The 14,501-nt window shown below is 42.6% G+C and overlaps 1 protein-coding gene across 1 annotated transcript; it reads right to left on the bottom strand.

Moving 5' to 3' along the window:
• Positions 1-5,343: 5,343 nt before the first annotated feature.
• Positions 5,344-13,469, bottom strand: ADAMTS1 (ADAM metallopeptidase with thrombospondin type 1 motif 1). The gene is made up of 9 exons (XM_074971161.1): positions 12,878-13,469; positions 11,309-11,655; positions 10,768-10,900; positions 10,182-10,349; positions 9,552-9,838; positions 9,174-9,360; positions 8,873-9,048; positions 7,828-8,003; positions 5,344-7,452 (listed from the first exon to the last, which is right to left on the bottom strand). The coding sequence occupies exons 1-9, from the start codon at positions 13,467-13,469 to the stop codon at positions 6,711-6,713; spliced, it is 2,808 nt and encodes a 935-aa protein (XP_074827262.1). The 3' UTR covers positions 5,344-6,710.
• Positions 13,470-14,501: the final 1,032 nt, after the last annotated feature.

Below are 14,501 nucleotides of genomic sequence, written 5' to 3'. Positions count from 1 at the left end.
GACTTTCTTGAACTTTGTGCCACTCTTTGCATCCCTTCCCCCCACTACACACTCTTGATCTTCACTTTTAGCAGCCTAGGGCCAGTCACAAAACACAGAATAAGGTCACTTCTCTGTTCTCAGGGACTCATTGGCGTCACTCTGGATAGTTCTATGAAAACATCTGCTCAGTGTGCAGCAGCAGCCAAAAGGGCTAGCGGAATGTTAGAAACCATTAGGAAAGGGATGAATAATGAGACAGAAAATATGATAATGCCACTATATAAACCCATGGTACGCCCAGACCTTGAATACTGGCTGCCATTCTAGTTGCCCCCTCTCAAAAAAGATATGTTAGAATTGGAAAAAGTACAAAGAAAGGCAACAAAAATGATTAGGTGTATGGAATAGCTCCCATCTGAAGAAAGATTTTGTCGTTCAGAGGTGTTAAAAAAACACACACCACCGAAAGACAAAAGTTTTGCTGACGAAAAGCACTGGTGTGAACAGCGCTTTGTGGGCGGGAGCGCTCTCCTGCCGACAACGCGAACGCCGCTCGTTGGGGGTGGACGTTTTTTGTTGGCAGGAGAGCGCTGTCCTGATGACAAACAACAGCTACACTTTGCGCCTTTTAGCGACACAGCTGTAGTGGCACAGCCGTGTTGCTAATAGTTGCGTAGTGTAGACACAGCCTCAGACATGTTTGCAATTGCATGTGATCAACAACTTTTTCAAGTGTCTAACTTTGTTAATATTTGAACCTTATCCACATGGCAATGCAATTGAATTAGTGCCTCACTGACTGGTGTAAACCTAATTGGTTCATTTGAAAAAAATGAAAATGAATGATCTACTATTTTTTAGTTATAGAAAGTGCTGTTCTGTAACGCACCTCAAGTCAATGGGCATCTTCCTGCTGATTTCACTGAGTGGGTGTTGTGCCAGGCCTATAGGGTTTTCTCATTTAATAGTAGAGTTCCATTTTTCATTTCTGTTCTTTTTTGTATGTAGAGACAATGTATCATCAGAAATCTCACAGATTGCTGAAGTGCAGAAGTTAGATATTAAGGGGGGATTGTTAGCATTGGTGTCCTGCTACATATCAGAGTTGGTAATTATCTTCTGCCCTCCTAAATTTCCCTTGCAGTTTCAACTGGAGAAAGTATTTTTCTCTATTTCCTTTCCTGAACTACTGTGTTAAGATGTGTTGTGCTGTTAATATGGTATAAATTTGTGATTAAAAGTCCAGGAAGACTCCAAGGGTCTCCCTTGCACACACACACAGAGTATACCACTAATTCATTGTGTGATCTGGGGAAAATCAGTTAACCTCACTGTGCCTCTTTGTTATACCCACATTACAGATGGATAAACAAGTAGAAGTTTATGATTAATAGTACCACTTGCTTTCCGCTCAACAACTATCTAATACAAAGTTAGAAGTTACATTTATTAAATGATTTTGTTTCAAAATGACATTCAAAATCATCTATGATGTCTACAGTCTGAAACCAGACATAATTACAAACAGCAGAACAGCAGCAAAATTGTGATTCAGGTAAGAACGTACTTTCTTACTTTCACAGCTATGCTTAGACCACAGGGATGGGAATATAGCAGAATGCATTGCATGCGGCTTCTTCCATCAATCATTAACACATTTGAAATAATGGTGAATTAGGTCCTGATTCTCTATCTCTAGGATCAAATTAGGCCCTTTCCAATTCTGCTTTTAGTAATATGGCAATCATGTAAACCAAAATTTCAGCTCCAGATTTCCTAGTCTTGCCACTGAAATACTATATAGGACATCTGTCCTTATATCAGACTGTCCATTTCCCAGATAGGGGAGCCTTAACTGGTTTCCCAAATGCCACAGTTTGACACTCTAATTAGCTGGAGAGGGAATGTTACATATCCACATTCCTACCCAAACGCCCATCTGCTCCCTAATTTAGATACCCAAATTTGAAAATAGGGTTCTTTGAGTCTAGTAATCTTACAAGATTTAAGGCCTGACTCAAAGCTCATTGAACTCCACCGAAAGAGTCACAAAGACTTTGGATCACAGAACCTCAGTACCTGGAAACCCCATAGTGGACGAAGTTCACTACTTCAAGAAATATTCTTGTAATTGCTGTTACTCTCACTTATCTTCTGCTCTAGCAACAGATAAGCTCCTATCAGTAACTGAAAGATAGTGCAGTCTTCGGCTGGATTGGCACAGTATAGCAGAGAGCATTGAACTGGAGGATAATTAAGATAAACAGATTTAATTCATTTTGGCACTTTCAGGTAGCTATTCTGCATAAAATATTTTATGACTCATGGTTCATCTTCTGTGTCCACACAACTCAGATACACCTGTACATTTTCTGGCAATAAATCCAAGCTGGTGGTATTGCTGAGACAGGCAAGTTTAGCTCAGTTAAAATCTGGATAAATGTCCACCTCAACTGTCAAAGGGTTAAACTGAAAAAATGGGGTCTGAGGAAGAAATATCCTTGTAACTAGACTTCCCCTTCGTCTGTACCCAATTTCTAAAGGACTAAAAGCACACATTTTTGACATGGAATTAAACCTCAGTTTAAAAGGGGGTGGAGGAGAGGTGCAGGTAAAAGAGAAGAGAAAAGAGTGCCTGCTCATTATCTGCCTGACTGGAGAGGCTGCCGGATACTCATACACCCAATGAACAATGCCAGGTATGACCCTAGAGGGAAACGGTATGCAGGTTACAGTGTTTATGGTGATTAACTCTGAATCTGTTGGGTGAGGAAACTAGTAAAACTGGGCTAAAATAGTCCATCTAGAGTTTGCCAAAGGCCTGCTCCAAAGCCAACTGAAGACAATAGGACACTTTGCATTGATTTAAATAACAGTTTAAATAACAAAGTGCTTTTGATACCTTTAAGGATTATTTCCTATGTTAAAATGTCCTCTAAATAAACACACAACCTGACTTTCTACCTCTCTCTTTCTGGACCTAATTTTGTATTAAATAAGTCAGTAATAATGTTTAGAGGCTCTTACTCAAAAAAGGTGCATTCACAAAGAATAGTGCGCAGGCCAATCCTTTGCCATAAGCGCTATAAATTGGCGGACTCTTATTACAGAGGATATATTTAATTGCTTTGCAATCTCAACTGCCACACAGATAAATCACATCCAGTTTATTTTGCTTATTTTTCCTTTGCTGTGTCACATAAGAGAGTATCCTTTCATGAGGCTAGACTCTCTTTTAACTAAGTTTTTTAAAATCATGTAGTATTTGGTACATGCTCTTTCAGTAACCAAATCCCACTTTTTAAAAAAGAATGATTTTACAAGCCCTATTCCAGTGTTATAGCACAACTGATAAGAGTTCATAAATTGGTGAAAGAAAAATATTACAGCTGTGGTTTTCTAGCTAGAAAACTACAATTTAAAAATGTAATCCTGGTCCACTGAGCTACAAATTTCGGTAATGATCTGACCTTTGCACTGCTGTGTTTGTGTTCATTGTGCCACAAACACCAATATAGCAAATAGCCTATCATAACATTTTATTGCTTCATTTTGTTTTTATGAATGCAAATATAATCGTCATTGCCATGTATATCTTTAATTCTAATATAGAACAAATGTTTAGAATCCCCCCCACACCTCATTTACATCTTAGCTAAAGATACTGACCATTCTAATCATTAGAGTGCCCACATAATATGAGCATAAGCACTTTAGAAATGTATAGAGAGAAATAAAAGGTCTTATGAAACTTTTTGCAACAATAAGGATCTGCTGCATTCAATTTTATTGAGCGCACTTCAACATGAAGGAGTGTGCGTAAAATATAATTTCCCTCTCTAAAAATGTTTTTCAGCCTTTTATTGGGAGTGGGGAGAGGATGTCAGCACCATGGAATGCCTTTAATCGACATAGGTATGCTTGTGAGAAACAGTTTCCTCTGTTTTGTTAGCCCTACACAGCTCACTTATTCTTGGTTGATGTATGTAGTATTGGGTAAGGCACTGATTACCAACCAGAGATCTTGGGCGCAAGCCCATTCCTTAGCTACAGCACATTGCTGGAATTTTATTACTAAAACTCACTGGGTTCACAAGTTGATAGCATGAACTGTGCCAGTATAACTAAGCACTTAGGCTATGTGCAGTTGGTATTTGTTAGAAAATAAATTTGATAGGGAGGAGAGGTGCAGTGTAAAATTAAAACAGACTGTCTTTTTTGCAAACTGCTGTACATTTGATTTCTCACCCATCAACTGTGGTGTTTTTAAAAAAAAAAAAAAAAAAAGCTATGGTTTAATGTTAGTAGAAATAAGATACACTAAAACAATATTTACTCCTACAGTTCTCATGGAAAGACCATGGAATTAAAACTACAAATAAAAGTTAAAATATTTTGTAGTGTTTATTTCTAACCATCACATTTAGTGCAAATTGGCCAGCATAGCAAGGAAAAGGTACGATGTTGCACAAGGGGTGAAATCCTGGCACCACTGGACTTTAACAGGGACAGGATATCACCCGTGGAGTAACAGAGAATTACTGCTTCACAACACAGAAGGCCAAACATTTGTCAGGGCACCTTTAATAGGATACGGTGCCAAATTTTACTTTCCCTTAACAGATGTAACTTCAACTGGATTTCAGAGAGCAGTGAGAGGCCTTCAATTTTCACACTGGGCATACTCCTGCTCCTTTGAAAGCCAAAGACAAAAATTCCCATTGATGTCAATAGTAGTTTTTCCTCTTGAGCTCAGTGGGCATTGAGTCAGAGTTAAGGGAGTAAAATTCAGTTTCTGGATGTTTAAACTCTGATTTAAAATGTCAACGTTATTGAGCATGTTACAAAAAATGTTAGAGCAGTTCATTAAAAATGTATTTCTAATTAAAAGAGTGCTTATCATACCCTCAAGAAGTTTGCTTAAGGGAACATCTGACTTTTGGTTAATTATTATTATTAACTTAACTGCATCTTTCCCAGTAATGCATTTTAAAATGTTAAGTACTACATGAAAATTAGCTAGTTTTGTAGAAATTTTGCTGGTTACAAACACAAGCTGACAGAACAAGTTCTGTCCCATCCATAAGCCCAATTAAAATCAAGAATATCAATTAACTCATATTCCATTTTTTCCCTCTAAAAAAATGAAATAACTGCTGTGCACCTTGTTGGTGTTTAAAGAACAAAACACAAGATTACTCTTTTACCATGGCATAAGACATTATGGGAAAAGTTTTCAAAAGCACCTATAAAACTTAGGCTCCTAAATCCCTTAGTCACTTTTGAAAAGGTTACTCTAGATTTCAGGTACTTTCACTGGAGTAAAAATCTATATATAAAGTAGAAATAAAAACACTCAAATTCAAAAATTCATAGTGTTCATTTATTACCTCTAGTAACATATTATACTGTATAAATACTCTATCCTTGTTATATGTCCTTTTAAAAAAGCGATAACTTAAAAGATCACAGGGAAGTATAAAAATAAATAGGTTTATTATACGCATTTATTACAAACTATAACCCTTCCCAGAAGGTAAAGAAATATAAAATACTTATAAAGTATATATAATCTATAGTAATATATTTTACTATATACATATGGAAAGCCATATTCTCTCATAGTCTATGGACTGGCACAAACTTTTAATTACGCAACTGCTAGTGTACTGCTGTGGATGGACCTGCTATCCTTCAGCTTTGTCTTTCCCGCCTTATAAAAGTGATTTGAGCACTATAAAAATGTCATAAATTAGAGATTCCCATTCATACTGGGAATTTCTTTTTCCTCTGATCTGTCTCTAGCATAACACAAACAAGTAAGCTAGTATTGGCTGGAACATGGTAAAAAGTTAGAACTTGAGACAGCGCTCAAATCTTCACTGTCATAACTTTGGTTGACAGTATGGTAGAACCAAAGAAACCAGTGGTTTGGTCAGGAGGCACTAAAAGCAACAAACTTTTAGACAGAACCTGCTCCATGGAGATTGCCACTTATTCCAGCTTTGTAGGTTACACATGTCACAATGACTACATCAGCATGGATGAGAAAAATGGATAGAAACATTGGGTGATACAAAGATGCTTAAAAATAGAACATTCTAGTTGTCTGCAGGTTAAGTTAGAGTGATTTTTCTTGATATTTTTGACTCTACTTGTGGAGAATATGGCTTTATTTTTATATAAAACTAATCTCTGAAACAATAGCAGCCATGAACAATGTAGTTGAAACTCCTTTTCTAATCCTGTTTTTTGTCCTTTGTGAGGTAGGTAAGCCTTGACCAATTATTTTAAGCTTAGATGAAAGCTATTTTCTCCCTCCTACCCCCCACCCCAAGCCACCCACGTAAAAAAACCCTAGGAACTTGAACAGTACCACAACACAAATCTAAGGGGGGGGAATCTGAAATGTTTACTTAAACTCAGTTTGGCCCCTGCTTATGTTTTCTTTAACTTGTAACTGACTTAAAAAGGAAATTATAATGCCTTAGGGCTTTATCTACTGAAGATGAAAGATTAAGTGACATTGGCTTGCTAAGCAAATCTGCACTTTGCAGGATATTTTTATGATGCAACACCACCCTAAAATTATTTTTACTGTCCCTTCTCAATGAATCCTCACCATGCCCTTTATATGCAAGACACACATGCTACCTCTAACTCTCTTGTTTTCAGTGCACTGTTCTGGGAGAAAAAAAAAATCTTTAGCTTTCCCAACTGGATACTGTTTAAGTGCACTTTGTAACATTGCAAAAGTCTATTAAATGTTTAGGTTTCTTTGAAGGGTCACAGCTTTCTTGTGGCAACATACTGCCATCGTAAGACATACATTTTAATAATCTCTTCTTGAATCCTTTCCCACATGTCTTAGAACATGGTGACCAGTCTCCCAATTGCCACTGTGGGCAGGGCATGTCTGCACATGGTCGGAGATCATTTGGTTTGAGTTCTTTCGCACAGTCTGTGGCAGACTGCCCATTAAGGTCTCTGCATTTGACAGATCTTCTTTGCCAACCAGACCCACATGACTTTGAACATTCTCCCCATTCTTCAATAACCCATTCAGATAAGATCGTCTCCTTGATGGCGTTAAAAGATTCTTTCTTTTTGCTGGAAGCTCTCTCAGACCCAGACTGTAGTGGTTTCTTCACAAAATAGGTATATTTGATTTTAGGTTGAGGTGAGTCACCCACAGTCAGAACCTGGATAGTTAAAGGTTCCATCAGTGGGCTGAAACTGCGGATTCTTTCCAAAGCTGCAGATGAGCCACTGTACCTCAAAACACTGCCTTTATGAGTAATGTCTTGTTCCAATGTCGATAGAGTGTAGTCACCATTAAGAATATATGTGCCATCAGCAGCTTTAATAGCAAGGAAACTGCCATCGTGTCGTGAACCCCTGTTATTTCGTTGCTTAACTTCAAGATTGGTTGCCCCAGCAGGAATGGTGACAACATCATGATAACCAGGTCTACAGGGAACAAAATGCAAATATTGAGTCCTTAGTCTTCCACTGATTAAGGCTTCAATTTAGCAAAACACTAAATTTTGAGCTTTACCTTATGCACATGCTTAAGTCCAATTAACTTCAATAGGCACAAGCATGTGCAAAAATGCTTTGTTCAATCATCCTAAATTACTGCTACAATACAGGAGGTCCTTGTATGATGCACTTAATTTAATTGGGATTTTACTTTGAAAAATTGTAACTAATCAACTGATTTTAAAAGATTAGTTTTCAATTCTAAGAGTAAACTGAGTCAATACCTGTCTTTGAAACAGAAAGGTTATTTTGCAAGATATTAACTGTTGCAGTTCAAAAGAGGAACAGTATTTGTAAACTCACTTTGCACTAACGAGAGTGCCTGATACTTTCTTGCAGGTAGATCCATTGCCTCCACAGATACCACATTTGTCATATTTCTTACTGGAGCCTATCATACGATCACAGCCAGCCTTTACACATTGCCCCTGCACACAGACAGAAGTGGAATCTGGGCTACATGAGGTGCCATCCACAACCTTTAAAAAAGTTAAAAAGTAATAGTGCCTTTGATTAGAACATGGACATTTTATTTGCAAACACAGATAATAAAATTAAAATATGGATGCAACATGTCCCCCACCCCTTCATATTCTGAAGATAGCAACTGTTGAAAGTAAAACGTATTCATTTAGAGTATGCAGTGCTACTTCATTCCACTTACAACACTAAAATGCCATGGTAACATGAGAAATTGATTTAATGTCAGTGTTCATCAAAAGGGACAACTTTAAAATTGTTTAAGCCCATATAAGGAAGGACATTGCTTCCTAAAGCCAGTTGAGTCAGTCTTGGGCCATGAAGCGTAAGGACTGATAGCCCTTTCAACAGTATCCTACCTAGCAAATAGCTGTAGAAGCTAGTCTTAAAAGCGTATTTATTCCTTAATCTTGCTAAGCCATTGGTTCCCAGTTCCACTGCCTAAATATATTACATTAAAAAGTATTTCCTTTTGACCGTTTTAAGATGTTAGCCTTTTAGGAATATGAGACAAAGAGCAGATATTTAACCTGAAGCTGAAGGACCTATGAAAAGTTGAATAAAATAATAGAAACACAATGTTCTGTAAAAACTCCAGTGTAATAAAATGTGATAAGTATGTGAGTTTAAAAAGCTGTGACTGAGTTTGAAAGAAGCATGTCCACATATTTAAATCTAGTTTGTATTGACGGGATTAGACTACTTGTAGAACAGAGGAAGGGAAAATCTGGCTAAGATGTTTTAAAAGCTTATGATTAAAATATTTTAGTTTGCATATCCTTTGACTCCACTTTAAAAAAATAAATAATCAGAAAAGGTAAGAATTCCTGCTTAAAATGTAATGTACAACACATATTTTAAAAAATACCTTAGGTTGCAGAACAAAGAAATATCCGGTGCCTTTTGCTCGGCAGACAAGTTTGCATCTATCCTTTGGAGAGACTCCAGCAAACTTGGGTGTCCATTCCACTGCAGGTCCACTTCCAAAAGGGGATTTAGAAATGTCATTGTGTATTTCACACTGCTCTTCTCTGAAGGTTTTGCCTATACATAGGAGAAAAATTAGTTAAACATTAGATCTTCATCTTTAATTGTCCTGCCCCCCCCCCCTCATCTCTCCTGCCCCCAACATCCCCTTCCTCCATGTCAAAGATCAACTCCCAACTTACCATTATTATCTGGACAGTCCTCAATATTACACGATCGGTATTGCACCCGTTTGCCTTCACAGTACTTTCCTCCATTCTTTGGAACTGGGTTATCACACTCTCTAAAGGAGTACTGCACTCCACCACCACATGTCCTTGAACAGTCTCCCCAGGGTCCCCATGATCCCCAGCCTCCATGGACAGGGGTCTAAAATGATAAACAGCAAATTATATATAAACCACCACACTAAAACTCTCAATTAAGTTGAGCCCCTTGCACAAGATTCCTTCTATGTTTTATTAGTTACCGCCCTCAATTTACTCATTATCAGAAATCAAAACTATGTATCTTGTTGAAATATTATTGCATATTCTAGATTTTTAAAAAAAAATACTTACATCATAATGCTTCTTCTCAGTCTTGTTTACACATTTGCCATTCACACACCATTTCCCCTCTCCACAACTGGTGCCATCTGCCCAAGGAAAGTGTTTAGTTTGGCACACAAGCAATTCTCCAGAGATGCCCGTACACCACAAAGTTGTACACGTGCTGGCTGTGTCCGGACAATGTTTGGACTCATCTCCAAATGTAAATTGGCACTGCCTATTGGCATCATATACAGTTCCAGGGAGATCAGAGGGAAGCTGTATAGGTTTGTGGGGCTTGTCCAGTAAACACTCACCTGGAAAAAATAGTAATTGATTAGCTGGTTTGAATGGGAAAAATGTATTTTATTTGTTCGATTGCACTTAGCTTTCTTGTTCAAATAATTGTTCAGCTTTCATTACACCAACAATTGTGTGAACCAGTTAAAGACTTCTTTAATGTTACTGGCAGCCAAGTAAAAACATAACCTTGTACTGGAGTTCTCTAACAGGAAGTGTTGTAAGGAGGGGACTGCTTCATTTTTAGTTTAGTTTTTTTTGTTTTTTTTTTTTTAAAGTAGGAAGAAAACAAAGATAGCATTTAAGTGGCAGCTAAATGTAAGAGTACAAACTTGAATAGAAAGCTTAATAAAAACTTACCATATCCGTTGTCCAAAAATGTTGTAATCATGTAGGCACTGCACGGAGACCAAGGTTGGCTTCGATCCAGATTGGAAAGCATAGACGCCATCATGTGGGAATCCCGGCTTAGACCATTAATATTGGCACACTGCTTTGCGTCGTCATGGGGCATGTTAAACACATGGCCTTAAAAAAAAAGGGGGGGGGGGATTTTTAGGAAGTTTGTTTTATGCATTAGCAAATATTTTTTAAATGTTAGTCTTGAACTGATCACTGAAATGCATTTTAGATACTTAAAAGCATTATCTGAATAGTTCCAACATTTTAAACAGATGCCACCTTCTTTTTGCTTCTCTCATTTGCAAATCTAAGAAAGATGGTGTTTCCGCAATTGCAATCAAATCTACAGCTCCCACATACAGTTATCTGGCCAATCCTGCCTGACAATCTGCCATGTGCCATTGTCGCCTACTGACTGACTTTAGAAGGAGTTGAGGACATTCAACACCTCACAGAATTGGGCCCTATTACATAAATGAGATATTTACTTTATGGTATCAGACTAGTTTAAATTAATTCAAAGCTCACGTCAAAGGTGAATTACCTAGTTCATGGGCTGTTGTGAAGGCAGCTTGCAATCCGTCGTCTTCTATGATAGAGCAACTGCGGTTTGGATCACAAATTGTTCCCACATCAGCCATCCCAAGGGTATCACATGTCTTGGCACCACAAAGGTCCTTTAAAAAAGAAGGCAGTTTCATTTAACCCGGTCAAAGACTTAACCTTGGCAAGAATCATTCAACCTTGGCAGTTTGCCTTTACTTATGGAAAAAGCATAAAGATTCAGAATTTCAAGATACTATGGCAAAATTCTCCTTCGCAACATGCAGAAATGCTTATACTTATTCCATAATTTCAGTGCTAAATCTTGCTAAACAATCCATATACTAAAACAGCAGTATGCTGCATATAAAGTGCCTTTCATCTGAAATAAGATAACATTACAAAAAGGCGGTTAATTATTATCCCACTTGTTTGAGTCAATAATCTCAGACGACTGAATCTAAATGTGATTTTTCTGAAGACTGTAATTAAAAAGGTTAGGCTTGCTTTGTTTGTAAAAAGACGACCAAACTTTCCCTCACCTGTCTGGTAAAGAGGATTGCTGTGTCATAGTGCTCTGCATGTCGGTCACTGGGTGGATTGTGTTGCTTTTGCCAACTGCAGAAGTTCCTTAAGGTAAGGGCAGCATTAGAAGAAACATCAGGTCCCTTCTGCTCATCATAGATGACCAGAATTTTTACCAACACCAGACTAATAGAGTTTCGGATACTGGGATGCTTGTATAATTTGGCTGCCACAGACAACAGAGTCAAGAGATAGTGCTTCAATCCACTGCCATGGAACTCTGCCATGGACTGGTCTGCTACAAGCATGGTTTCCACATAGCGAGGGCTGGACACAAATCTTTTTTTCCGTGTGCTTCCAGTTTCTATATTAAAAAAGAAAAAGGGGGAAATTGCATATCAATAGCCTGGCCAGAAACATTACTGTAAATTATTATAAGGAACTAGAACAAAATACAGTAACAAACAAAATTTGCATCTAAGGCAGGAAATATTTTACCACATTACTTTATTACTAAAGGCAGAAAGACCTTAAAATGGAACCCCAGGCTTGTGAGGGCACAACTACTTAAAATAGCCGGTTTTTGATCTCTGAAACCTGAGCAGTGTTAACATAATCTCACCCACTAAGTCACTTTTGCTGATGCAGTAAAGAGCAACCTTGGCCAAAAGCGTATGATGTGAGACCTTGCAAACGAAAGAGTGACTCAGAAGTCTGAATGAGATCATTGGGCTCCACGTGGAAAGCACAGTGCAGTACTCGAGGCTCCTGCCAAGCAACCCGATTGCTACCGGGACCCTGCAACAGCACCGCCTCTTACTCTAGTAGGACACCGTGCCCTCGTCTGACTTTCAGTTCCACTCCTCTCTCCTCCCCCTTCCCATGTGCTGTTCCAGCCAGATGATGAAACTCCCCCATTCATAGGCCCTTTCTGGGCTGTCAGGCACTGTAACTTTCCCTCTCTTTGCTACACACCTGTGTCAGAGACACGAGTCGTTTTTCTGAATGAACATACTGTACACTAATTACTAGGGGGTGGGATTCTTTGTACCAACATTTACAACAAATGTGCCTCTGCTTGGATCTGTATTTTGTTTACGCCCCTATTTGGTGAGCCAGAGTCTCTCTTCATTTGCACCAGCGTAACTCAAATGACTTTAAAGGAGTTATTTGTGATTTTAGGCACATGCAATTGAGATGACAGCCTTGGCTACAGTTCATCCATGCACACACTCTGTATTTGTAGAGCGTATGGTTTTTCATTGCACTAAACTTCTGTCCTTTTCCAATCCAACCCGCAGTACAGCTAGAGGTTACCGAGGGACAAATGCTTAATGTGCTGGAAGGGAGTACAACAAAGAGTTCCCCATCCCCGCCTGCAGGGATGTGCTCGGAAGTGGAGGCTGGAATTGCCAAAAGAGCCAGAGGCTCTTTTGAGAATCCCTCCCCAGGGTCTGTCTCTCTCCAACGCGCACGAGGTGTTCACGCCCCTGAGGACGTGTCGATTTCAGGTCATCAGCCTGAGGCTTCTACGAGAGTAAATGGGAGAGAAGCTGCACCACGGGAGTCAACCAGGGTCCCAGTACCTGTCTGGCCCACGGGCGCCTGCTGTCCCTCTGCGGCCCGGGGGAAGCTCTGGTCGGTCACCCCGCACTTGGAGCCGCCGCTCGGGCGGACGCTGCTCTGGGGCCGCCGGCGCAGGAGGTGGAGCTCCGGCTGGGAGGCGTTGGCCGGCTGGACGAAGTACTCTTCCCCCTGCAAGTAGAAAGCCCCGCGGAGCCCCGCGCAGAGGCTGAGGGCGGCGGCAGAGCTCGGGTCCCGGTTGACGGTGCCGGAGTAGAAGCAGCGCGCCAGGTCGGCGGCGGGTGGGATCCCGAGCGAGGCTCCCTGCTCCGGCACCGCCTCCTCCTCCTCCTCCTCCTCCTCCTGCCGGGGCCGGCTGCCCAAGGACTGCAGCCTGAAGTCCGGAGCCAGGAAGCTGCTGTCTGGCTCCAGCTCCAAGCTCAGCCGCTTCCCGAAGGCGTCCAGGCGATAGAGCCTCTTGCCAGCCGGCTCGGCCGCGGAGTCCAGCCGCACGGGCACGATCAGCTCCTGCTCCTCCCGCGGCGCGGCGCTGCCGCGGGCGCCCGGCGGGCAGAGGCAGAGCAGCGCCGCCAGCAGCAGGGGGGCGGGCCCCATGCTGCGCGCCGGGGCTCGGGCGGGGAGGCGCAGGGGGAGCGCAGGGAGCAGCCGGCTCGGGGGCGAGCCGCAGGCGGCCGGGAAGAGGCTCGCGGGCAGGCGCGCAGGCAGGGGGCTGCAGCAGGAGCGCCGCGCGGTCTCGGAGTCCCTACAGAGGAGGCGCTGCCCCTGCCATGGCCGGAGCGCAGCTGCAGGGTGGGGAGGGTGCTGCGGGGCGCAGGAGCTGGCTCGGCTCCCCCCGGCTCCTGGCGCTGCCGAGAGAGTTGGTGGCAGGGGAGGCTCCGGCTGCCGGGCTCGGCGCGTCTCCTCTCCGAGTCGGGGCACAGCCACTTGCACGTCCGCAGCCCTGCGCTCGGGCTTGCTGCGGCAGAGGAGGGGGGCGTCCCGTCTTTGCAAACTCCCTGGGCTCCGAGCGCCTCCGCGGTGCGGCGTGAGTGCAGGAGCCGGGGCCGCCGGGGCCGCCCTTTATGGGATTTGCCCGGGCAGCCCCCACCCCCAGCCCCCCCACAGCTGCCCCCGCCAGGCACCGCCCCTAGTTCCGAGCGGCTGGAGCGCTGAGCTCACTCTGCCTGCGCAACCGTGCGGCGGCTGCCCCCCCCCTCCCCGCCGGGGCCTCGGGCGGAGCTGGGGCTGCCCCACACGGAGCGGGGTGAGCCAAGCCGCCGCCGCCTGCTCCCCGCCCCCAGCCTGGGCTCTGCACGCTGCCCGCTGCCCAGGTTTTCCACGTCGGACGGAGAAGGCTGGAGCTGCTCAGGGCTGCAGCAGAGGGGAGGGAGGTGACAGGTAGCGCAGCCCCCCTCCCCCCCATCCCTTCGTCCCCCTCCAAATTCCCCGCCTGGGCTTTGGCGCTCTCGGGGAGCCCTGATTCTCCCTCCCCCCCGGGGGGCCCAGCCCCATTGTGGCGAACCACTACTTAAAATGCAAGCACGGAAGGGGAACGTTGCTTTTGTCACCTACCCTCGAAAGACGCAGAAGGGAGGGAGGCCTGGCCAGGTCCCCCGCGCAGAGCTCCCTTTCCACAAGGGCAGCGAT

The sequence above is a fragment of the Natator depressus genome, chromosome 1 (assembly GCF_965152275.1).
Source record: "Natator depressus isolate rNatDep1 chromosome 1, rNatDep2.hap1, whole genome shotgun sequence".
In the NCBI taxonomy this organism is placed as follows: Eukaryota; Metazoa; Chordata; order Testudines; family Cheloniidae; genus Natator; species Natator depressus.
Note: the sequence above shows the minus strand (reverse complement) of the source record. Positions and strands in the feature narration are given on the sequence as shown.

What these genes read in the sequence shown, in the direction of transcription:
- ADAMTS1 (XM_074971161.1), bottom strand. Translation starts at nt 13,469, where the DNA reads ATGGGGCCCGCCCCCCTGCTGCTGGCGGCGCTGCTCTGCCTCTGCCCG. An exon ending in CTGAGAAGAAGCATTATGAT is followed by an intron (nt 9,361 to 9,551) that starts GTAAGTATTTTT and finishes TTATCATTTTAG; the next exon opens with ACCCCTGTCCATGGAGGCTG. An exon ending in TCTTTGTTCTGCAACCTAAG is followed by an intron (nt 8,004 to 8,872) that starts GTATTTTTTAAA and finishes ACTTTTTTAAAG; the next exon opens with GTTGTGGATGGCACCTCATG.